Source organism: Halichoerus grypus, chromosome 6 (genome assembly GCF_964656455.1).
Source record: "Halichoerus grypus chromosome 6, mHalGry1.hap1.1, whole genome shotgun sequence".
Lineage (NCBI taxonomy): Eukaryota > Metazoa > Chordata > Mammalia > Carnivora > Phocidae > Halichoerus > Halichoerus grypus.
Genome location: NC_135717.1, coordinates 151908890 through 151935361, shown reverse-complemented (window position 1 = coordinate 151935361; position 26472 = coordinate 151908890). Strand labels below are relative to the sequence as shown.

Sequence of the window (26472 nt, the reverse complement as noted above, 5' to 3'; positions counted from 1 at the left end):
TGGGTCCTGCCTTTAAAACTCACAGCCAGGTAGGGGAAGTGGACATCTGAAAGTGATTACAATGCTCTGTAATAGAAGAATGAAGAGTGCCCTGAGTGCTACTCTGTGTGAAGGTGTTGGGACCATCAGGACAAGCTTCTGGGAGGAGGTCATATTCTCAGCTCCAAAGAAGGAAGAGCATGTCAGGCAGAGGGAGCAGCAAATGCCAAGGCATGAAGTCATGAAAGGGGCAGGTAATAGTAGGAGGAGTGTGAACAATTAAGTTTAGGAAGTGAAATGATGTGCAGGGATTAGTGGGAGATGAAGCTGCCTGGGTAGCTACAGACTAGATCCCTAGAGGATCTAGAGTCCTTTCAGAGGAGTTCAGCATTTATCTTGCAGATGGGTCAGTGTTAAATCTCAGCATTTAATAGGGGCATTTTGATAAAAGCCTTAAAGAAATCTGGTGATTTGTATTACTAGTTTAGAACCTACCATATACATTTTATTAAGTCCACAGGTGGTATTTACTAGCAAATATAACTAGAATCTTTACATTATGTAACGTGACAACCATTTTGTTTTACCCCACACTGATAATCTTGTTTCTCAGCAGAGGTAATAAAATACAAGATTAAGATGAAAGTTGCTAATTTAGAGATTCGTTTGAAATGGTCTCCATGCTTTGAAATTATATTGCATTCTTTTAACGTTCTGTTTTTAGATGACCTTTTCCTTTTAACTGTTGTTATTTTCTTCTGAATAGTGTCCTTTAAAAAAGCATTTTTGAAAGAAGATACAGACAATGTGCTTACAATCAGTTGTAACTCAGAGTGTTTGAATATCACCAGTAAGGTCCCAAGGGTACTTTACAGAAAATTTGTTTCTGGTTTTTCTCCTCCTCTTCCTTCTTCTTTTTTTTTTCCATTAGCTTATTAAAAGTTGTCTTTTTGAGGCTTGAAAGGGTCTGAATTAGAAAAGAAAAATTTTAAGGTAGTTCCAGTATGTATGTGTTGACTATTTTGCTTAATGGTCCTTTGAAGAGAACTATGAATTTGAAGTGCTTGATGACCATGGTGCACCCGGCTGGCTCATCCTGGAGCATGTGACTCTTGATCTCAGGGTTTTAGGTTCCAGCCCCACATTGGATGTGGAGGTTACTTAAAAATAAAATCTTTAAAAGAAAGAAAAAATAAAGTGCTTGATGACCAGACAGAATAAATGATCAGTATTTAGTACTTTAGGCAGTTTGTAAACTTTATTGCTATTTCTTTCTTAAGAAATTTACTCTTAGTGTATTAGATTTCCTTTCACTGGTATATATCAACACCATTGCCAAAGAAAACAATGGACTTAATTATTATAGAATTGTAGAAATAAAAGGCTTTTTTTTTATGGTCAGCAGGTCTGATTTTAAAAACGAGAAATAAAAACAGATTAACTGATAATCTAAGGCAACACAGTTAGTAGATGTCAAAACTGAGACAAGAGCCAAATTTTCCCAGCACAATCCATTTCCCTTTTTCTGGCACCTTGTTACCCTTTCCTCCACTACTCAAATTGATATGGTTAGCACTGTGCTAATCACTGTGGAAGATAGGGGGAAAATATGAGACCTAACTTCTTCCTCAAGGATATGATTAAGTGCCAAAGAAAATGATATAGACAATGAAGGCTGTAGTAGTACAGGGGAGGAAAGATCGGAACCAGCCTGTGAGAGCGGGGAGTCTTGGAGAAAATGAGCATGAGATGGGGTTTTGAAGAATGTGTGTGTTTAGGAGAGGTCTTAGAGAGGAAGGTTTCTTTTTAGGAAGGAGTAACAGTATAAGCAAGACACAGATATGGGAATAAGTTCATTCTTCCTGCCCTCCCTCTTTCCTTTGCATATAGCCTTTTAATAAACAGATATTTATAACACTTGCTTTGTGCTAGAAACTGGGGGTACAGCAGTGAATAAGATACAATCCTTACCCTCAAGTAGCTTAAACCAAGTGACTTTTAGAGATAAGAGATATGTTTAGGGCAGAAAGAAATTGAGAAAGACAGTTGCAAAGATAATGTGGCACCCCATTGTGGAGATTCTTGATTGTCTAGCTCAGCCCTGTTCAGTGCAAATGTGAGTTACATACATAATTTAAAGTCTCTCTCTCTCAAATAAATAAATGAATCTTTAAAAACAACAAAAGGGCGCCTGGGTGGCTCAGTCTGTTAAGCATCCAACTCTTGGTTTCTGCTCAGGTCATGATCTCAGGGTCTTGGGATCAAGCCCTGCTTTGGGCTCTGTACTCAGCGGGAAGTCTGCTTGGGATTCTCTCTCTCCCTCTGCCCCTACCCTCGCTCGTGAACTCTCTCTCTTAAGTAAATAAATAAATCTTAAAAAAAAAAATAAAGTTTCTAGTAGCCACATTTAAAGTAAAAAGTGAAATTAATTTTTAAAATATATTTCTTTTGACCCAATATATCTAAAATATTCAATGTGTAATCAGTATAAAAATTATTATTCAGATATCTTACATTCCTTTTTTTTTTTTTTTTGGACTAAGTCTTTGAAATCTGGTGTGTATTTTGCATGAACAGCACGTCTCAATTTGGACTAACCATATTTCAACTACTCTACAGCCCCATGTCGATAATGGCTATTGTATTGGATGGTGCAGGTCTAGTTGAGTTCATATATAACTTTTAACTTTTTATTTGGAACTAGTTTCAAACTTATAAAAAGTTGCAAGAATAAAATAATACAAGGGACACTTTCTTCTCTCTTCTCTTGCTCTCTGTATGTGTCATTTTTTTTTTTTTTATGATTGATTTGAAGATCAGTTATGGTCTTTTACATCTGAATACTTCAATGAAGAATAGTATATTCATTTACATACCCACAGTATAGTGGTTAACTTAATTTATATTGGTTCACTTGCTATCTATAATTCCAGTTTTGCCAGTTGATCTGGTAATGTCCTTTTTTTTTTTTTTTTTTTATTAAAGATTTTATTTATTTATTTAAGACAGAGAGAATGAGAGAGAGAGAGCACATGAGAGGGGGGAGGGTCAGAGGGTGAAGCAGGCTCCCTGCCGAGCAGGGAGCCCGATGCGGGACTTGATCCAGGGACTCCAGGATCATGACCTGAGCCGAAGGCAGTCGCTTAACCAACTGAGCCACCCAGGTGCCCTGGTAATGTCCTTTGTAGCATTTCCCCTTCACCAGTTTAGGGTCTAGTTAGGATTAGATATTATATTTAGTTGTTATATTGGTATAGCCTCTTTTCATCACAACATGTCTGTATTTTTGAGGAGTACATATCCTCCAGCTTTTTTTTCACCTACACTATTCTTCATGTTATTTTTACCTGATATTTTCTTGTGATTAGATTGAAATTATGCATTCTGGGCCAGAGTGTTGCCTAGAAGATGTGTCCTTCTCAGGTTATCACATCTGGAGGCCCATGATGTCTTTCTGTCCTTCATAGGTGCTGTTAGTTTTGATTATCTTGTCAAAGGTTAAGGTGTAGTCCAACTTTTTGACTGTATAAAATTTTTTCTTCTTTTTGCAGTAAATAGACATCTGCTTATAAGACCATGCAAATACCTTGCTCCTTATCAAAAATTTCCCCTAAATTTAGCATTCATTGTTCATTCTTGCCTCATCTAGTCTTCACCGTAGTGACTGCAAAATGATTTTCCCACTCCAGCATTCCCTTCTTTTTTTTTTTTTTTTTTTAATTTATTTATTCATTTGAGACACAAGGATACAGAGAGAGAGAGCATGAGCAGGGGGAGAGGCACAGGGAGAGGGAGAAGCAGGCTCCCTGCTCAGCCAGGAGCCCGATGCGGGGCTCAATCCCAGGACCCTGGGATCATGATCTGAGCTGAAGGCAGATGCTTAACCATCTGAGCCACCCAGGCGCCCCAGCATTCCCTTCTTCTTTACCAGTTGGTCATTGGCTTTCCTGTTCTTCCTTCCCTCTCTCCATCCATCTCTCCTCCTCCTCAGCTTCCTTTTTTGCTTTCCTATTGTTATGGACTCATAATTTCAGTTTTTAAAAATGGTTTATAACTCATCACTGTACTTAATTATTTTGGTGGTCAAACTGTGTCAGATTTGAACAGTGAGAGCCCCTTTCGTGTGGCCCCTATGTTGTTTTGTCATGGTTCTATAATTTTTTTTTCTTTTTTTTTTTTAGCTCTTCCTTACTTTCTGGCATAACAATGTATTCTAAGTTCATCCATTACTCTCTCCCAGCCCTGAAATTGGCCATTTCTCTGAGGAGCCCTATTTCTTTTAGTGGGGAATGGGATTAGAAACCCAGGTCTGGGGTGGCTTTCCTTCTCATTTATTTCAGCAGACAAATTTGACATTTTGAACTTTATTCTGTAGGCATTAGGAAATCATAAGATTTTATTTTTTTTCAATAATTTTTTTAAGGATTTTTATTTATCGAGAGAGAGAGAATAATAGAGAGAGAGCATGAGAGGGAGGAGGGTCAGAGGGAGAAGCAGGCTCCCTGCTGAGCAGGGAGCCTGATGAGGGACTCGATCCCAGGACTCCAGGATCATGACCTGAGCCGAAGGCAGTCGCTTAACCAACTGAGCCACCCAGGCGCCCCAGGAAATCATAAGATTTTATTAAGCAGTGAAATATATTTGGTATGTAGGAGAGGCAGAATTTCTCTCTACCTTCTTTGGTGTCTGGCTAGGCCTTACTTGGAATTAAACTGATATGAGGCAGATTAACAGGAGAAAAGAATACAAATTTTATTAAGTTTTTACATATGTATGGGCAGCTTCACAAGAGAATGAGGACCCAAATAAGTGACAGAACAGGTGTTTATACCTTTTAGACAAAGAAACAATGCATTTGTGAAGAATTAACAAGACAGAGGGGTTTGGGTTGGGGGTTAGTAAACGGTGAAGAAGTAGCCAAGAAGATAAGGGTTAGTTTAACAAGGGTTGTTTACACAGATTTCTCAGTCCCAAATTCTCTGTCTCTGGTGATGAGAATGTCTTTTTTCCTCCTGCTACAGTGAGGATGCCTTTCACATGAGAGTTTTATCTCCTGCTTTCAGGAAGAAAAGAGGGTCAGAGTGTTCTTGTGTACCTGCTGTTTTAGTGCCTTTAATTAAAAATAATCAGTATGCCAAAGTGGCATATTTTGGGGTGACATCCTGGTTTTCTTCAGGCACAAAGTAGGAGTTAATAATATTTATTGAATGCGTATTGAAAAGGAATGTTTTAGGAAGATTTATTTGTCAGTGTTGCATGTGATATATTAAAACCATAGGGGAGTCTAGGCAGAGATCAGATAGGAGAGATTTTAATATTTTAGGCACTAAGAAATTATGATTTGCATTAGCGTGATGACAATGTGAGCAGAAAAAAAGGTAATGAATAGGGAAGAAGACCTTTTTTTTTTTTTAAAGATTTATTTATTTGAGAGAGAGAATGCGTGGGCATGAGCAGGGGGAAGGACAGAGGGAGAGAAAGAGAAATCCTCACGCTGACTCCATGCTGAGTGAGGAGCCTGACGTGGGGTTCAGTCTCATGACCCTGAGGTCATGACCTGAGCCCAGATCAAGAGTCGGACGCTCAACTGACTGAGCTACCCAGATGCCCGAGGAAGACCTTTTGAACATATCTATTCTTCAAATGTCTAGTATGGGCCCACTGTGTGCTGTGGACACACTGATGAGTAAAAGAGACACGGACCTCTGTGGAGCTTAGTGAAAGAGGAACTTCAAAGAATCCCATAGCTTTTTCGTCACATGGATGAGTCTTAGGAAGGAAAAGCACAGGGAGCCCCAAGAGCATACAGCAAGAGGGCCCTGATCCAAACTGAGATGTTAGGGAAGGCTTCTCAGATTGGTTACACATTTAAGTTTGATGCAGTTACTACTAATTTATTAAACAAATTTTAAAAAGTGGAATTATTTTCTCTCTGTGTAGATTTACTTTTAGTGTGTTAAGAATAGAGATTGAGGAGTGCCTGGGTGGCTCAGTTGTTAAGCGTGTACCTTCGGCTTAGGTCATGATCCCAGAGTCCTGGGATCGAGCCCCGCATCGGGCTCTCTGCTCTGCAGGAGGCCTGCTTCTCCCTCTCCCACTCCCCCCTGCTTGTGTTCCCTCTCTCGCTGTGTCTCTGTCAAATAAATAAATACAAAAATCTTAAAAAAAAAAAAAAAAAAAAAAAAAAAGAATAGAGATTGAGATTTAAAAGAACCAGGGCTAGAACTGAGTTTTTTCTTCTTATCCTCGTGGTCTTTTGCTTGTGCTAACAAGACAGTGTGGTTCGTGGTTAACAGGCTGAACTCTGGGGCCAGACTGCCTGGGGTGATATTTGTATCCCATTTACTAGCTGAGTAGCTTTGGGCAAGTTATTGATTTCTCTGTGTCTCACTAAAATGGTCATAATAGTATCTGTCTCATAGGACTATTGTAAGGTCTAACTGAATTAATATACGTAAAGGATTTTGACAGTATCTGGCACATACCTCTCTGTAAATGTTAGCTGATGCTAATGTTGGTATTTTGTTGTTGTTGTTGTTATTATTATATACTCCAGATTTCTTCAAGGAAAACTTTTCTTATCACCCCCCCCCCCCCCGCCCTTTTTTAAATCGTGTGGGTGTGGGTGTGTAGACATTCATCATACTATTGGGCATTTATTCTGTGCTAATTACTTTACTGGGCTTGGGGATTAAAAACTCTTAAGGAGTTTTAGTGGGGGAAACAGATATGTAAATAATTACAAAGTAATGTGGTAAGTGTTAATAGATACATAGAGGAAGAGTTTGTGAGAACAAAAGAAAAAGTAACTAGTCCAGTGAAGGAAGGATTGAGGGGAGACAAGGAATGGGATTGTTGAAGGTCTTGCAGAGGCTAGAAGTGATAGGCAAACAGGAGCAAGGGAGAGAAGCCATCTTTAGAGACAGGGACCAAGCAAATGCAAGAGCATAAACAGCCTAGCACAGCATTATGGGAGTTGTGAGCTTTTCTGCATGTGGATGGGTGTCGTTGTAAGAGATGAGACTGGAAAGGGTTTTGGACTTTATACTATAGACAATAAGGAGCCATGGAAAGTTTTTAAATGATCGAATTTGTAATAAGGAAAACCCTCCAAAAATATTTTTCTTGGGTAATCTTTATAGAAAGTTAATTGGTAAATCACTCATCTATCTAAAATATGTTGGTAATTAATCAGTGCCCATAGGAGATGTCCAAACTCTTTACCTTGGCACACAAGGCCCATAATGCTCTGGTTCTTTTATACGATTTCAGGCTCATCTCCACCTACCTCTGCACATGGCCTTGACCTTGCCATTCTCACTAATTGTGTTTTTCACAACTTACCCTCTTCTCTCATCCCTTCATAACTCTGTATAAGCGCTTTATTCTGCTCAGACTGTCCTACCATCACTTGTAGACATTGCTCAGTTCAAGTGACCCTGGGAGTTATTTGCTTACCTTTTTTTTTTTTCCTTCTTCTCCCCAAACATCCCATGCTAATTAGGAGAACAGGCTTTTGGTATTAGACCATCATTTAAGCCCTGGGCTCCTCCACTCATGAGGGTGAGATCTTATACAAAATTTCAAGCTCTCTGAGACCCAGTTGCTTTATCTGTAAATTGATGATATTATATATCCCAAAGTGTTGTGGAAGGATTAAATGAAATAATGTTCATGAAGTACTCACCACAGTATCCAGCATTCAATAAACATCTGTTACATAGTAGCTATTACAATTTAGATCTCTAGAAAATTTTTGTAATTTGTTTACCTGACTATTTCCCTAGTAGACTTGAGATCCCTTAAGGTAGGGATTTTGTTTTCTTTTTTTTAGTGTGTAGGATCTAACTTCGTGTTTGATGCTTGGTGGTTTTTCAATAATATATGTTGGTGGCCGTGTAGAGAGGATGGCTCCATTAGGGGAGAGACTGGCTAGAAAATAATAACTTTTTAGTTCTAAAATTATTGCACATTCGAATCATTTGGAATTCTTAAAAAAAAAAAAAAAGATTCCCAAGTCCCTCCATTGTATCAGACTTTCTGGATCTCTAGTTTTCAGTTCAGGAGATGATGAAAGCTTGAATTTAGACAATGGCTTTGGGGATAAAGAAAGAATGACTTTCAAGAAAATTAAGGTGTAAAATTGATAGGGCTTATTGACTTGTGAGTAGTTTGGGTAGCTGAGAGGATAGTGGAATGGACTAAGGTAAAGAATAGAGGAGGAAGAAGAGCAGATTTGGGGAGGAAGATGAATGTGAATTAGAGGTGTGGCCATCCCAGTGGAGATGTTCATAAGGCAGGTGGAAATACAGGTCCAGCACACAGGAGACAAGTGGAGGCAAGTATTAGATACGTACAAATACATATCTTGAAGAGAAGTCAAGTCAAGTAAGTACTGAGAAGTGTCCACTGAATGGAACAGTTGAGTCATACCTAGTTGTTTCAGGAGAGTCATAAGAACAAATTGGGAAGTAAGGAATTGGAATCAGGGAGAATAGACTACTTGCTGAGGAATATGGATTAGAGGAAGTAGAAACTAATTAAATATTAAATGCATGAATGAATTTGTCATCCTTGGACAATGTTCTAATAAATGATTTTTTATTTTCAAGGATTAGAAACTTCCTCAAATCAGTTTAAGTTGAAAGGGGGATTTATTGGAAAGTTTCAAAGTGATCCATGAAGAAGAATTGGCTATACAGTTAGGCCTCATGATAATGGTGTCAGGGATGGAGGCAGTTCTTCTCCTTGTCTTTGTCTTTCATGGGCCACTGGCATCTTGTCTCTCTGTCTCTGTGTCCATCCTCCTTGTTGCTGTTTACTCAGTGTGTTCAAGACCCCAAATGGTCTTCTGACCACTCAATTCTATGTACTTTTCACCTTAGCTTTGTGTAATCAACTGGCCCAGTGTCTCAATTCCCAAATACAAGAGAAGACTTAAAATGTCCTCTGCATCTTTTTTCATTGGGTCATGCATAGGTCTCTGGCTGGCCAAAGGTGTTCATTGATGGTTTAGTCAACTGAGGTTGGAAGTGGAGTGTGGTCATATAATACTTAGGACTATTCCTTCTGAGGAGTTGTGGTACCATGAAACACACAATTTACACATCATTCTTCTAGAATGAGCTTTACCATGGCTCTGAAATAGTGATAATAGTTATGATTAAATTCATTTGGTTCTAGGAATAAAGGATCCATCAGGTTAGCTCAAAAGTAGCATAGTAGTGGTTGTAAAGATGCACTCAGCGATAAAAAAGATGGAATTTTATGGAAATTCAAAATCAAACATTTAGTATGGGGCTGAGCCTCTCATTTTTACTGGAAGGCTTTGAAGGCTCCAAGGTAGTGTTATTAGGGACTTTCATGACAGGGCTTTATAGATTTTCACTGTAGAGTTGAGCTGTTAAAGAACTCAGTGACTCTTTATCTGTGTCCCCTGTATCTATATACTTTTGTTTCCACTCTCAGCTAATTTTCTTACCCTCTATTCTAGTTTTTTTCTTCATGGCTTCTGCGTACTCAGAGTCTATGATCTTTTGAAACTTTGGTTGGGTTATAGCTCTGATTTGGTGGGGTGTTCCATGTACTCTTACTTTACCACATGACTACACTGTTTATCTGTTTAGTGCCAGTTTGTGTGGCTAATTAATCATTTCTCTTTATAGTTTGCAATTTAAAGGCCTAAGCGTGGAACCTAGCAGTAGTTCGTTCTTGGCTTTGGGCACTTCTTTTTTTTTCTTTTTTGCCACTGGGCCATGTTATTGGCTGCTAGCTAGCTTGTGAATATCTGCTGTTTGATCCAGGTGATCACATCTTTGGTCAATTGGCCAGTAGACACAGGGTCATATAACCTGGCTGTCTTGGACTATGTTCTCAACGTGGACTATGGTAGGATAGCTTACTTTAGGATAGCAGCACGACTATTACCTGCATTATGATTGATTGACAGATTAAATACAAGAACATGAATAATTTAGTTGCATTGACATCTGTTTAAGTGTTGCATAGACTATAGCAGTAGTTGAAATTTAAAACCACCCTTTAGTCTCATTTCAGTCTTTAATATCAGACTCTGGCTAAGTTTTATATAAGTATGCTAATATAAAAGTTTTTAGAGTCTCAGTGATACTTTATTTGGACTTTAATATTTGGAAAATGTTTTAAGAATTTTTGTCTTTATACAGTGCTATGCCAAAATACATTGTCATGTGGGGTAGATTAAGTGGTAAATCATATTGAGTTAGATATCTGATAAGGACGTATGAATTTATTTTGTTCTGTGGGATGTTTATTTTTTGATATAACCTCATATCTCTTTGCAGCTTTTAAATATTTTAAGGAATAATATAGTTTTAAAATAAAAATATTTGAAAATAATAAAATGATATGTTTCTGGTTATGAAAATAAACCATCTACATCACAGAAATTTGAGTAGTTCAGAAAAGGAAAATTGAGAAGAAGCACAGGCTGTATGGTTAACATTAAGAACACAAGCTTTGAAGTCAGATTGAATCCCAGCTTTGTGCGTTACATTTGTAATCTTAGCTAACAATTTATTTAGCTTCTTTAACCGTATTTTCCCCCCCTTGGCTACATGGGAGCAATCCCTTTGACTTTATTCAAAGGATTGTTATAAGCATTAAATGACATAATGTAGACAAAGTGCTTGCCTTCATGCCTGTCATAGAGGTTATATGTTAGCTATTATTGTTAATAGAAAGATAGAATATTTCATTTAGCCAGACTACCAATTGACATTTCTTTAACTAGTATAAAACTCAAGTTTCTTATGTTCATGATTTTGAAAATGCAAATGATCCAGGAGAAGTTGGTATTGAGCTTTAAAATAAGATTCATGCCTCAGGGTTATTTTGATTTTATTAAGTTTTTGAGTATAAAGTCACCAGAGCAAGTAGAGAAATCACTGAATTTGGAAACAAGAGACTTGAGTTCATGTTCTTAGGCAAATCATTGAGTTTTTCTTGGCTTCACTTTCCTTCTCTGTCCACTGAGCACACCACCTAGGTGATTTCTAAGGTGCTCTTAGGGTAAAGCTGTTATTTGAAAACCAAGAAAGTACCAAGATTTTGAGTCTGCAGATCATTTGCCACCCTAAAGTAGCATTTTAAATGTGTTATATAACAAGTCCAAATAACTTTTACCCTGTTTTCTAGCATCTTTGCTGAGAAAAAACTGTCTTAGGAAGCAAGGATTCAGTGATAAATTTGAGAACTCAAGTAAGGTACATTTGTTGCAGTGGATGCTTTGATGTGGCACTTAGATCTTCCTTCAGGACAGAGACACATTGTCCTAGCTGCCTAGAGTCATGGAGCTGATGGCTCATAGCTGTGTCCTTCTCTGGGAGTTGCCCTAATAGAAGCTTCCTCACCCAAGATTATATCCCTTTCCGGAAGCAGCCTCATTACTGGCTGATGTGGGGAATACAAAGAATCATCCTCTTGCCTTGATTCGGGACTTCTGTGAAGGGCCATCTAGCTTCAGGACTCTTGGTAGGATTAGCTGAGGTTGCTGTTACAACTGTGCTACTGATCAGTACTGTTTATCTTCTCCCTCTGCCCAGTCATGCTTCCCCTGTGCCGGCACAGGTGTTCTTCAGAGCACTCCCCAGTAAACCTGCTTGTAGATTTCAGAGTGTCAGAGTGTGTTTCCTTGGGAACTCAAATTACAAATCATCTGCTATTTGGATAGTCTGACGGATTCATAAAAGATGATTATATTCAGGATGGATTTTAATTTTATGAACTTTGTGTTCCACTTCTTTGAAACTGATACTCTACATATCTCTTATAACAGGAATCCATAGCCAGTAGATTAGAATTTCTGTTAGATTCTTAAGTACTGTGTAAGACAATTTGCTGGGATTATGAGCATGGCCCATTGATGCTCTGTTCAGGAAGTTTTATTATCAGCACCATTCACAGTTCTGTCAAGAGATTTTAAGACTTAAAAAATGAAAAGTGGCTTCTTCCCAAAAGTAGAGTATGAACTCTTATTTTGGTATATTTTTGTGTCTGGCTGTCCATATTTGTTGAAACAAAACACATGATACTCGGGGTGCCTGGGTGGCTCAGTTGGTTAAGTGTCTGCCTTCTGCTCAGGTCATGATCCCAGGATCCTGGGATGTAGGCCCACATCAGGCTCCCGGCTCAGTGGGGAGTCTGCTTTTCCCTCTCCCTCTACCCCTCCCCCCTGCTCTCGTGCTTTCTCTCTCTCAAATAAATAAATAAAATCTTAAAAAAAAATACTCTAAATTTGCTTCAAATATGTAGCTCAATTTTAATTATATGTTAGTTTTTTTTAAAGATTTATTTATTTATTTGTCAGAGAGAGGGGGAGAGTGAGAGCGAGCGTGCACATACAAGCAGGGGGAGCTGCAGGCAAAAGGAGAAGCAGGCTCCCTGCTGAGCAAGGAGCCTGATGCGGGACTCGATCCCAGGACCCTGGGATCATGACCTGAGCCAAAGGCAGATGCTTAACCAACTGAGCTACCCAGGCGTCCCTATGTTAGATATTTTTAAAATATGTTAAATATTAAAAAAACTTTTACTCTTTTGCTTAATATTGACTTGTGTGATGTCTACAAAGCCAATTTAGTTACTAATAACTTATCTATAATTAGTTTTAATAATCTCAATTTCTTATTGACTTGGCTGCCTTTTTCTTTTCTTTCTTTTTTTTTTTTTGGTTTCTTTTGAGAGGTAAATTACTTTCATGTAACCATTAATAACTGATAAAAGTTTTAGAGTTTTGAACATGGCCATAAGAAAGCAAAGTATATATAGAGATTGGAAATATAGTTGACTATTTCTATGGACATGCTTTTAAGGTAGCCAGTTTAGGACCCAAATGAATCATAGAATGAGAATTTTAGAGTTAGAAGGATCCATGATCATGATCCATGATCCGTCCCTATAATTTATCATTGAAGAAATTGAGATTAGAGAAATTGTCTTGATGGGTACCAGACAGATGACCAAGAAATATTTTGGTTAGTAGAGAGAATATTGAATTGGGACCTGGGAAACCTAAGTTTTAATTGCAACTTTACCATTAGATAGCAGAGTGGTGTCAGGTAAGCCAGTTATACTTTCTAGGGCTTAGTTTCATCGTCTATGAAGTGATACAATTGGAACATAATTTTTGAGATGCTCTCCAACTTTTAAAGTTTGATTCAAGTCTTAATGTTATGAGTGACTGTTATTTATAGTATATTATCAAATGCTAGGCACTGGTTTAAACATTTTAAATGTATTATTTCATTTAATCCTTACAACAGTTCTGTGAGGCTGACATTGTTAGTTCCACTTTACAAATGGGAATTTGGGCTTAGAGAAGTTAATAAATCTGCAAGACTTCTAAGTGGGTAAACTGGAAGTTGAATGCAAGTCTGTGTGACTCCACCTTCTATATTCTGAATCACTCTTCCTAGATTTAGGTGGACTTTTGTGTTTGGAACACTTGACAGACCCTGCTGAAAACAAGAGCCAGTTGCATTCGGTAAGAATATGCTTCTGACCCCTTCTTTGGCATTGTGTAGTATTGTGTGTCAGTGGGTTAGCAGGAAAGACTTACGATGCAGAAGTATGTTGTGTGTTAGCACTTGAGAAATTTTGGAGAGTGTTGGAATTAGATGCAACAGGAGGCATAGCCTCTTAGAAGCCACTTGGAAAGACAACTTGAATAGGGATTGCACTCAATTTAGTATCAATAATTTAACAACATGGGTGACTGTATTTGCTTGCTCATTAAAGTTGTAGGATGGCTCTAGGTTAGATGGAATTGCTCACATTTCAGAAAATGGGGATTGTTCTCAGCTGAAAGCTAATATAAATGAGTTAGAGTTAACTGTGATATATTGGCAAATTTATCTGTCTGTCTGTCTGTCTATCTATCTATCTATCTATTTATTTATTTTAAGTAACCCTACCCAGTGTGGGGCTTGAACTCAGGACTCGGAGATCAAGAGTTGCACACTCTACCTGTTGTGCCAGCCAGGTGCCCAAGAAGCGTACTATTATTGTATATAGTTGTATGATGGATAGAGAAGCATCTGTGGTGTTATTTGGTATACTGTAAGTTTTCTAAGTCATATTATTGCAAAAATCTGAGTAAGCCTTCTACTTCAGGATTTAATATGGATCAGGATATATTCAATTTTTTTATATGTATATATTTTAATTTATTCAGCAGAGAGAGAGAGAACGCGAGAGAGGGGGGAGTGGGAGAGGGAGAAGCAGGCTTCCCGCAGAGCAGGGAGCCCAATGCTGGGCTGGATCCCAGGACCCTGGGACCGTGACCTGAGCCGAAGGCAGACGCTTAACAACTGAGCCACCTCAGCGCCCCAGGATATATTCAGTTTTAAAAGGGCAGAGAAATAAGAAGGAATTCTGAGGACAAAAAAAAAGTAATTAGCAAAAATGAATTATGAGACAAGTTTAAAGGTGGTAGAATTGTTATGAAGATTAGAATGAAGAGTATTAGTGACCATTTTCAAGGTTGAAGATTTAGAGCAAGCAGGCAGGACTTAAGAGTCAAATTTTATATGAAGTTTGAGACTGACAGTCAGGAGTTAGAATTAGGAGTACAGAAGGTATAAAATGAAAAGTAGAAGGTCCCTTCTCCAGTAATCATTGCTGATAGTTTCTTTGTGTTTTTCCACAATTTTCTGATGCATATATCCATTAATATTATAAAAATACGATCATTCTTCATATGAGTTTGAATTTTTTTCACTTTCACTTAGTATAGTTCGGAGATCTGTAAGTATCTCCACTTTCAGAACTTCTTTTTTTTTTTGATAGAGAGTGAGTGCCTGCGAGCGGGCAGGCGGGGTGGGGGGGTAGAGGCTCAGAAGGAGAGGGAGAGAGAGAATCTTAAGCAGGCTTCATGCCCAGTGTGGAGCCCTATGTGGTGCTCGATGTCAACGACTCTAAGATCATGACCTGAGCCAAAATCAAGAGTTGGACACTTAAATGACTGAGCCACCCAGGTGCCCCAGAACTACTTCTTTTATTATTTGTTTATTTTTAATAGCTATATTATATTCTATGGATTATCAAAATTTAACTATTCCCCTGTTGAAGGACATTTAGTTTTGTTTCCAGTTTTGCTATTATAAACAATACTGCAGTGAACATGCTTGTACATATATAGGTGGTACCACTGAGTAATTTCCTGAGCACAAAATCAGAGAGTATGTACATTTTTTGCATTTAATTATACTCCCACTAACCATGTATGAGAGGGTTGGTTTTCCAGTATTCTTTCCACCAATGCCTATTGTCATTGAATAAAAACATCTTGATTTTACTCAAATACCCTGAAAACTAGATTGGCAGTTGTCATTTAGTCTTCCAGTTTCTTGTTTAACTTAAACAGTTAAAAAAGAAAAGATGGAAAACAGAATGATGTAATGGAGTAGTTACATTAATCCTTTTTTTTAATGTGTTAAAACTATTGTGTGTCCCTTTAAATTCAGGTGGACACTTTTATTGTGTCCTTACTAGGAATTGTGGTGAATACCTCATTCTGTTTAGGGTTCCCAGCCTCAAAAAGGTTCCTTTTCTTTTTTGTGGAGAAGATACCACATTGCATCTACTATATCTAATTGTATCTATTGCATAATAAACCATCCCCAAACTTTGGCTTTGACTTAAAACAACCACCATTTTGTTTGCTGTAGATTTTGTGGATCAGCAGTTTGGGTTAGGCTTGGCTGAGTGGTTCTTCTGGTGGACTCTCTTGAAGTTACTCATATAGCTGGGGTTATTTGTCAGTTTGATTGGAATGGACAGTCTAAGGTACTTACTCAGCTTGCTGATTATATTCGTTGGGCCACATAAGTCTAAGGCTAGCCTGGGCTTATATTGTAGCAGAAGAGTCTCCATCAATAAGAGAGCAAATCCCATTGTGCAAGCACTTTGCAGGTCTCTGCTTGTATCTCATTTGCTACTCTACCATTAGCCATGTCAAGTCTCATGGCCAGTCCAAAGCCCATGTGGAGAGGATTACACAGAAAATTACAAGAGCATTAAAACATAGGGGAGATTCATTGAGGGTCATTACTGAAACAATTTAACACAGACATCACTTTCTTCTTCCTTATATTATGATTAAGTGTTGCAAGAGTATAAATAAGAGACCTGATATAATTTAAAGGACAGAAAGATTTCTTTTTTTTTTTAAATTTTTTAATTGTTATGTTAATCCCCATACATTACATCATTAGTTTTAGATATAGTGTTCCATGATTCATTGTTTGTGCATAACACCCAGTGCTCCATGCAGAACGCGCCCTCCTCAATACCCATCACCAGGCTAACCCATCCTCCCACCCCCCTCCCCTCTAGAACCCTCAGTTTGTAGGACAGAAAGATTTCTTATTTGAAGGGGGAGATTCAGGAAAGGTTTTATGTCTTTTAAGTTGGGAAGACTGATTTTATCAACAGTTGCAAAATGGTGATTTTCTAAATCTTTCATTCCTTCTGCATACATTAACTGACATTTTTCTGTGAAGAACTTTCAACATCAAGTGGGCTGTTTGGTTGCCATGAATTTCAGCGCATACTGGAAGGGCAGAGTAAATGCTTAAATCTTTTTCTTTAATTGCAAATTTTTAGAATAAGAGTTGGTACATACTCTAGCAGTGATGAATGAGCCTTGCTTGTCTTTTGACTTTTTCTGTCCTTGAAGAAAGAGAACTTGTGGATTTTTAAATATATTTTATGAACTCACAGATTTATATATGTTTAGTAGGTTTCAATCAGTTGAAGTCAGTGGGATTTTTTGATGTGCAAATTGCCCCAGCTTTAGCTAATGGAAGTGCCTTCAAAGTGACTTGTCATTTTGACAGGACCTGATTAGTGTTTGCTAGCTTCTTTGCTTTTGGCACAACAGTATGTCCCAGGTTCATCTTGTAATATTTCTCCTTCAGGCTGAAATCAGCCATTTCTCCAAAAAGCCCTGGTTCCTTTCAGTGGGGAATGCGATTTAGATAAAATTGTTTGGGCACTAAAGGTGCTCATTGCTTCTGGGTTGTCACTGCTTTTAAGCTTTTAAGTGATAAGAACTAGGAAGTATTTCTATCCCTTTATATATGGCAAAACAAAACATGAATTCAAATTTAAGAGTATGAAATGGTTTTTACTATGAGTTTGTATGTGTTTTGTCTGATACTGAATATCTTGGTTCCTAACATTAACATAGGTTTTTTTCCTGAAAATATATATAAATAGCTTCAACGTAATAGTACTAATATTACCATTTATAAGACTACTGAATGAATTTTACTGTTTTTTTAAAAGCAGTTATTTTTGTCCTTATGCTATATCTCACTAAGTCTATGTACTTTTTAAAAAATATTTTATTTATTTCAGAGAGAGAGAGAGAGAGAGGGCATGAGCAGGGAGAGGGGCAGACTCCCCGCTGAGCAGGGAGCCTGATGCGGGGCTCGATCCCAGGACCCTGGGATCATGACCTGAGCTGAAGGCAGACAGACGCTTAACCGACTGAGCCACCCAGGCACCCCCTATGTAGTTCTTAAATCACTTGAAATAATTATTTTCTAGGTGGTTGGTTTAACACCAACTTGAGATTCAGTTAGGTTTTTTAAAAAGTTTTTAAATTTTGAAAATTGTGGTGACATAAAATTTGCCATTTTAAAAGCAAAAAAAAAAAAAAATTATGTGATCTGAAGAGAAACCAGAGTATAAAATTTTCCATTTTAAAATGTACAGTTCAGTGGCATTACATACATTCATATTTTTGTGCATCCATCAGAACTGTCTCTAGGTTTCATCATCCCACACTGAAACTGTACCATTCAACAATAACTTCTTATTTCCTGTACCTTCTAGCCTCTGGTAACTACTATTCTACTTCTGTCTGTATGAATTTGGTTATTATAGGTACCTCATATAAATGAAGCCATACATACTAGTCCATTTGTGTCTGGCTTATTTCACTTAGCATAAAACCTGTCTTCCTAGGTTTATCCATATTGTACGTAGCATGTATTAGAATTTCCTTCCTTTTAAATGTTGGTAATACTCCATTGTATGTGTATACCACATTTTGTTTATCCATTTACCCATCAGTGAACATTGGGGTGTTTCCATCTTTTAGCTATTGTGAATAATGCTGCTATGAACATTGGTGTACAAATTTCTATTCCAGTTCAGTTAGATTTTAACTGAGGTTTTAAATAAAAGGATTATTATTAACTAAGGTAGAGAACATAGGAGGAAAAGAAAACTTTTCCTCTGGGATGGTAAAGGGTTGAAATAAATGAAGGGTTTGATTTTTGGATATGATTCATTTGAGGTGTTTAGGGAAAGCAATTAGAAAGCACTTGGAAATGTGGGTATAGAAATATAGAGTGCTAAATTAGATCTCTTTTATAGTCTAGGTGAGAGATGATGGCACCTTGAACTAAAGTAATGGCAAAGGAGATGGAGAAAGGATAGATTCAGAATTTATGTAGATGATTGGATATGAAGGTTAAGGAAGAGAGAAGTTAAGAGTAATAAGGCTTTGGATTTAGGCAAGATGGGTGTGTGATGTTTCTGTTATTTGAGGTAGAGAATGCAGATGGGTGATAGGTTTATCAAAAAAGATAATTTGGTTTTGAATAAACTAGCTTTGGGGTGCTTTCAAGGCATTCAGGTAGAAATATTTATGGGACAGGAAAATACGAATTTGAAGTTCAGCAGAGATCTGGATTAGATTTACAGGTTTTTTTGAGAGAGAGAGAGCATGAGCAGGGGTGGGGGAAGCGGGGGGAGAGGGAGAGAGAGAATCTTAAGCAGGCTCCATGCCTAACATGGAGCCCGATGTGGGGCTCAATCTCATGGCCCTGAGATCATGACCTGAACCGAAATCAAGAGTCAGATGCTCAACTGACTGAGCCACCCAGGCGCCCCTAGAGCTTTATTTTTTGTTAGCACTGGGGGTAATTAAAATTAAGGGAGTAGATGATACCACCTAGAGAGTATATGGTAAACTAAGAGGTTGAGCCTGAAAACTCCCTGTGAAGCCTTGGAATGCTTTCCATGAAATTAAAAAAATATTTTTAAGGATATAGTAATAGGAATAGTAGTGAGGGACCTAAGATATAATTTGGTTATCCAATTACAGCACAAGGATCAGATAATGTATTTAAAGCACCCTTGTCAAGGTGGTGTGCATGTTTGCAGCTGGCTTTTCAAACTTTGAATTTGCGAAGATCTTCCTAATTTGTTTTTATGGTAGACGGAGGGTGAAACAGAGTAACACAATCAATGCTGAAAGTTACATTTTATAAGAAATTTTTCTAGATGTCTCATAAATCCCCAAGATTTTGAGGTTGTCTGTCATTTAATTTCTAATACTAGTATCCTTTCCAGTTTCAGAACTAATTTTGCTAAGTATGAAGTGTGTATAGTATCCTATAGCAATGTTTCTTCAAATATTTTTGCAAAAGCAAACATTTATTTTTAGTCAACTCAACTTTTTCTGTAGATTAATCTATTATTAACTCAGCTTTTGCTGGTTTGCCTTCTTTTTTACCTAGTTTTAGCTAGAGTGGTGTGGGCTCCACATTTGCTTATTAAACATTTATTACGTCTCTTCTACGTGCAAAGACTGTTCTACTTAAAATTTTAGTCAGTTTTAGTGCTTTGCAGGTGGGTAGGATTTAGAGGTGAGGTTCTTTATCTTTAGTAGGAATTAGATTGTGAACCTGATTTATTTTACCAATGAAATTTTTGCTCTCTTCCTGCTTGATCTTAGAGTAAAATCAAAGGTAGAGCTGGTGGGGTGGGGAGAGTATATTGAGAGTTTGGAAACTCTGACTTGGCATATCACCAGATATTAGGGAAACTTTTGTTATTCATCTAAAAAATAGTTGTTTCAGGGCACCTGGGTGGCTCAGTCAGTTAAGCCTCTGCCTTTGGCTCAGGTCATGATCCCGGGGTCCTGAGATCGAGCCCTGCATCGGGCTCCCTGCTCAGCGGAAAGCCTGCTTCTCTCTCTCCCCCTGCTGCTCCCCCTGCTTGTGTGTTCACTCTCTCTCTGTCAAATAAATAAATAAAATCTTAAAAAAATAAGAAAAAAAAGTTGTTTCTTATGTGCTACTAGATGCTGGTTTTGATTCTGTTTTTCTTTGCTATTAGATAAAGATTTTTAGTCACAATTGGAAGATACAGCTGCTGGTTGCTTTGTATTACAGCAGTGCAATTATAATTTTCACATAGATTATTTAAATTGCATTCCATAAGCGACTGGTCTGAAATCAAATATGTATTTCAAAGAAACTTCATATTAAAACTTCTAGGAAAGTGACACTTTCTTCCAAGGTATTGCATACAGTAAACAATGATAACTTTTTCTTTCTCCAATGCAGTTCTGTTCTTTCATCAAAAACCTGTATTTAATTCTTCTGTAGCAGTTTTTGCAGAGATTAATGCTGTTTTATATTGATCTTATAATTTTTGGTAGTAGAAATCTGTTTTTATACTACCAATAATTTAGGGTAGCCTATATATTGCAGGCCTCTATCTTACTTGGTTGAAGTATATAAACTTTCCCCCCATATTTTTAAATATTGATCTCTTTGGCCAAAGCAACTAAACATTAGTGATGGGTGTTTGATTATAATTATCTGGATCTTTTTGCAACCCCAGATATTTTTTTAAATTTAATTTTTTTAAAATTTGAGAAATTTAATAGTATGACAAAACTAATGAAATATTTTTTGGGGGAGGTGGGTTGGTGCTTAACAAAATCCATCAATACAAATCTCGTCCTTTTAATTAATTAATTAATTTAAAAAAAGATTATTTTAGAGAGGGAGAGAGTGAGGGGAGGGGCAGAGGGAGAGGGAGAGAGAGAATCTCAAGCAGACTCCCCACTGAGCAGGGAGCCCATCATGGGCCTTGATCTCACGACTCTGAGATCATGACCTGAACTGAGATCAAGAGTCAGATACTTAACCAGCTGGGCCACCCAGGTGCCCCATTATCCTTTTAATTACATAGGGAAAAAATAGTAACAACAACAAAAATAGCCCTAACATAAAACTCATCAGTTTTATATGACCTTTCAATTTCTTTGTGTTTATATTTTTATATAATCAAAGTCATAATATATCCAAACTTTGTACTTTGTCTCTTACAAACTCAGCATTATATCACATGCATTATCATTTTTCTTATAAACCTCATATTTTTAATTGTTAAGGTTTTAATTGTCAAATTTGCTGAGTGGGTATGTCATAATTTAGTTAACCATTTCTTTGTTTTGAACATACAGATTACTTATAATTTTTCACTTTCATAAATAATGCTTTGCTTAGAATGCCTATTCATCCCTGCCTATAAAAGTTTTGATCAGACATCAAGCCCAGATACAGGGCTTGGTGGAATTTACACCCTTTGAAAAATTTTCTGTTCATGGCAAGGGCAGGAGCTTTGCTCAACTTTCTGAGTTCCTGTAGTGGGCCAGGCTTCTTGATGCCTAAAACATGTAGGGCATCTTGGTCCCCATTATCCTGTAAGAATTTGGTTGCCTCTACCTATTTTAGGTCCCAGAACTCTATACTCTATACTCTGTGTGTTTCTGTTTTATTTTTTGTCTACTGAGATACTTATCTTGTTTTTGAACATGGTTCTACCTCTTTAATATTTAAAAATTCTTTAACTGTTATTGATCTTTGGAACTGAGGCAGCTTGGTGTCTATGTTAACTGCAAAAGCTATCTGGACTGGAGTTGTGGCCATTCTCTGTTTACCATGGCATATTTCAATGTTTTATATCTCCTACCCATTCTATATTATCAGTTTTACCTATTTAATACCTGTTTTGTGTGTGTGTGTGTGTGTATAACTTTCTGTCCAACACATTTATTTTCCTTAAAAACAGTGTTCTTATTGGAGTGCCTGGGTGGCTGGGTCAGTTGAGCGTCCGACACTTGACACTTGATTTCAGCTCAGGTCATGATCTCAGGGTTGTGAGATTGAGCGCCCATGGTGGGTTTCCTGCTCAGCGGGGAGTCTGCTTGCGATTCTCTCTCCCTGTCTCCCCACCCCCCTTCTCTTTCTCTAAAATAAATAAATCTTTAAAAAAAATACAGTGTTCTTATTTCTGTATTCTCAGCTTTTGTGTATTTTTTGATTTCATCTAGTTGAATGATTGTCACTGAAGTAAATTTAACTTTTCCTTCAAGGAATGGATTTTTTTTTCAAATATCAGAACTGACATTGATCTTTTTTTTTTTTTTTTAAAGATTTTATTTATTTATTTGACAGAGACACAGCAAGAGAGGGAACACAAGCAGGGGGAGTGGAGAGGGAGAAGCAGGCTTCCCGCTGAGCAGAGAGCCCGACGTGGGGCTCAATCCCAGGACCCCGGGATCATGACCTGAGCTGAAGGCAGATGCTTAATGACTGAGCCGCCCAGGCGGCCCGGCATTGATCTGTTTTTTCTCTGTTTGCATTCAGAGCTCTTTGATTTAGCATTTAATTTTTTTCAAGTTGTTTCCTACCTCCTTTTGTTTACATTAGTTTCGTTTCTCCAGCCAGGTTATAGTCTACCTCAAGGCACGGTCCTTATTTCTCTTATGCTGTCCCCATTCCTTTTGACATCCAGAGCCTTACAGAAATGTTCGATACTTCATGGGAGATGAACAGATGTGTTACGTACTTTTTGGTTACTGTAAAAGATACCTAAATTTAGGTAATACTTTTCTATAAAAGCATAATTTGGAAGATACTTGTCTCTCTATTACTTTAAATTTTTAGCATATTCTTTTTTTTTTTTAAAGATTTTATTTATTTATTACACAGAGAGAGAGAGAGATAGCAAGAGAGCACAAGCAGGGGGAGTGGCAGAGGGAGAGGGAGAAGCAGGCTCCCTGTTAAGCCTGCTGCTGAGTGGCGAGCCCCATCCCAGGACCCTGGGCTCACGACCTGAGCTGAAGATAGACTCTTAACTGACTGAGCCACCCAGGCGCCCCTAGCAGAAATTATTCTTATTCTTATCCTGTTGTTTCCACAAAGTAAAACTTTTATAAGTAGAAAAGTTAGAATGCTTTATATTGTTTCTTCAGGATCATCATTACTGTAATTGGACTTCTCATTAAAATAATGGGATTTTGGCGACCTAAGAACAGAACAAGAAGTTATTAGACAGTTTAACAATAATCAGGGGGAATGTGTTTAAAATATGAGTATGAAAAAGCATCGATAGTTTCTCTCTTGTTTTTCCCTTTACTCTTCATGCCTCTTGGGCTTACTTAGGTCTGTTTATTAGGACTATTTTAGGCAAATTTGAGAAAAGGTATTTTTGGTGGCGGTAATAGGATTATGTAGATATATCTCTGAATTCCTTACTTCACAGGGAAGTTAAATCTCAGATGAAAAGCCACCTGCCCTCTGGAAAAGTAAATGATACGGAAATGGGGAAAATATAATTCTTGGGAGGTACAGCTTTAGTTTCCAGTGCTTTTGAGGATGGGGTCACTAGTTTTAAAAACCATGGTGGTGTGAAGCTATTGAAATGTTGATGGGTCAAAAATGAATTTCTAGTTTTATACAATTCTTTATATTAAGTATATAATTTAAAGGGTCTTTAACTTTTTCACCATTGAGCTACCTTTTTTGCCAGATGCACGAGTATCATCAAATCTAGATAGCTGGCTTTTCTTTTATAAATTCATGTCTCAAGCATACCGTTTTGGGAAAGAATCTTGCTTTGTTTTTTAGAGGAGGGTAGCTGATAGAAGAGTTAAAACATGAGAATTCTATGGATTTTAAAGGAACACAATAAAGTCATACTCTGGATAAGTTTACAAAGTTTTAGGAGGTTACATTTTGGGAAAGTATGACAGGAATGTGGATCATCCAATTTGGAGAGGTCTGCTTATTTTTTTTTTTCTTATTTTTAATAACAAGAAAAATTTCAGTGTAAAAGTAATTGAGCTATGGATCTAGAATTCTAAAAAAAAATGAGCAAAACCAAAACCTGAAAAACTAAAAACCAAAATATCCACAACTGTGTCTTGCTATGAAATCATTTGTATTTTGGGATATATATCCTTTGAATCTCTTATATAAATAGTTTTTATACATAATTATAGTGAGTATGTTTTGTCATTTTCTGTGCAGCTTTTTTAAAGATTTTATTTATTTGACAGATAGAAAGAGCATAAGTAGGGGGAGCGGCAGAGAGAGAGGGAGAAGCAGACTTCCTGCTGAGCGGGAGCCTGATGCGGGGCTCTATCCCAAGACCCTGAGATCAAGATCTGAGCTGAAGGCAGATGCTTAACTGACTGAGCCACCCAGGCGCCCCTCTATGCAGCTTTTATAATCATTTTAATTAATGAATTTCAAAGTAGTATCATTTCCTCCTTATTTGGCATTTATGTTGAATATTTAATAGTGATGAATAGGATGTTTGCGTGTTGAGTTAAGTACAGTGAATTGCTCTCAGTCTTGAGTGCTTGAGGTGGTGCATCTCAGCGGAGATGTCCAGCGGAGAAGCAGTATGGTTTAGTGATGATGAGCTAGACTACTCAAGTTAAAAACCTTTCTCCCATTGATTAGCCATGTGATTTTGGGCAAATTAGTTTCCACACCTCAGTTCTCTGTTGTGTGAAGTGAAAATAATGATAGTATGTACCATAAATCTTTTTTGCTAAGGATTATTTAGTTGTTGTGTTCTGAATCTTTCTTCTTGCCCAGTGTTTTACTAGATTTTTAGTTCCTTTAAGGTAACACCTAGGTATTAATGAATGATAATGTTAGAGGATAAATGTTGCAAGAGAAAAAGAAAAAGACCTTTAACCCTCCAAACTGTATGTATTTTTGGTGATGGAATATCAAGTATTGGAGACAGATTGGTAATGATTGGCATGAATGGGCTGTATTGATCTTTTTAGCTACCCTCACGTTATTGTAGTTTAGTTGGTGTGGTAGAGAGAGCAAGGCAAGAGGAATTAGAAGATCAACATTTTAGTTCTTTCTGATTTTTGTTAACAGCACAATCTTGAGAAGTCTTTTAGTCATTTTGAATCTGTTTTCTCATCTATAGAGGTAACATGTACCCTGCTTCTCTCAGAGATGTCATTATAATTAAATAAGATGTTCTGTGAAAGTGAGTTGAAGACTATAGGCACTTTATATACAAAAATAAGCTTTTTATCAATTTAAAAAGACTAAAAATGAGAGAATGCATACAGAGATCTTGACACAGTATTAGGCACAGTCTTCAATAAAGGATAGCTGCTACTACTGTTATTTTTATTGCAAGGACACCTACTTTTATATGTAAGGCTAGCCCTGATTACTGTTTAGGTTGTTAAATAGTTTATGAATATATTGTTAATATCTATTTTGATTTTTTTTTTCTCTCTGTGTTTCAGACTCCTGGGAGAGTTGGCTCTCAAGGTTCTGATTTAGATTCATCAGCAGCTCCTATAAACACAGTGGATGTCAATAATGAAAGCTCTTCAGAGGTATGGAAATAATAATTTGGCAATAAAATTTGGTATTACTTAAGGGAAAATGAGCAGATGTTTGGAGTAATGGTCAGTAATTTAAACTTTTGTAGGAAAGGTTCTCTTTCTTCTTACAAACTGGAATGTGACTTTTGAATCACACTTGTAGAAAAATCCTGGTGTTTAGTTGTAAGACTGAGAAAGTGTTTATTAAGACTGAAAATTAATATTGTTAATTTGTCTTCAATGCTAATGTCATCTCAACTTATGGAAGATTTTAAAATCTGTTTGTAAAAATTACCAATTAGTGTTTACACTGTCATGAACTGCTGAGCTAATGAAAAATTAGGTTATCTATAAAGTTTATACATTATTTGTTATCTTCATTTACAACTTTGTAAGAACTTTTATCTTTCATAGTTGATTAAAAATTAATGGGGAAAGTAGATAAATCTAAGAAAGAACTCAAATTTTTGGAGAAGTCAGCCTTAGTAGTTGCTTTATTATTATAATTTTTAACAAACAATATTTGCTCATTATAGAAAAAGGGGAAAAGGAAAGAGAAGAGCATAAAAACCACCAATAATATTGTCCCTAAGATATTGACGTACTCACATTCTGCTCTGACAGTTTCTGTCAGTTGCCCCTTTCTGGGTCCAATTGTATTGCCTTCCCAGTCCTCTTTACTGTGTTCCCCCCTTCTGCACCTCTTGGTGAGTCTCTGTCTTGGGTATTTCTGGATTTGTCTCTCTATCCATTCATCTCCCTGTTTTGTCTCTTTCTGGCCATCTGATTTCATGTATATGGATATTAACCATGACAAGATCTAACAAGACCATCCATGAGAGTGAGGAGAAAAGTATCAGTTGAACTTTATTAAGAGCAAGTTTTACTGTTGTCCTTAGACAAAAAAAAAAAAAAAAAAATCTCCAATGGGTAGTGAGACTGCTCAGTGTCTGGTAATCCTGCTGTATTTTCTTATTAGCATCATTTTCCTACTC

At 37.2% G+C, this 26472-nt stretch overlaps 1 protein-coding gene across 2 annotated transcripts in view; it reads left to right on the top strand.

The window, feature by feature from the left end:
• The window catches only part of EEA1 (early endosome antigen 1), a 127018-nt gene that overhangs the window by 2479 nt on the left and 98067 nt on the right, over positions 1-26472 (top strand). For both annotated transcript variants that reach the window (XM_078076408.1, XM_078076407.1), the window contains exon 2: positions 25397-25489. In XM_078076408.1, the coding sequence (XP_077932534.1) occupies positions 25397-25489 (93 nt within the window). The remainder of the gene's footprint in view (positions 1-25396; positions 25490-26472) is intronic.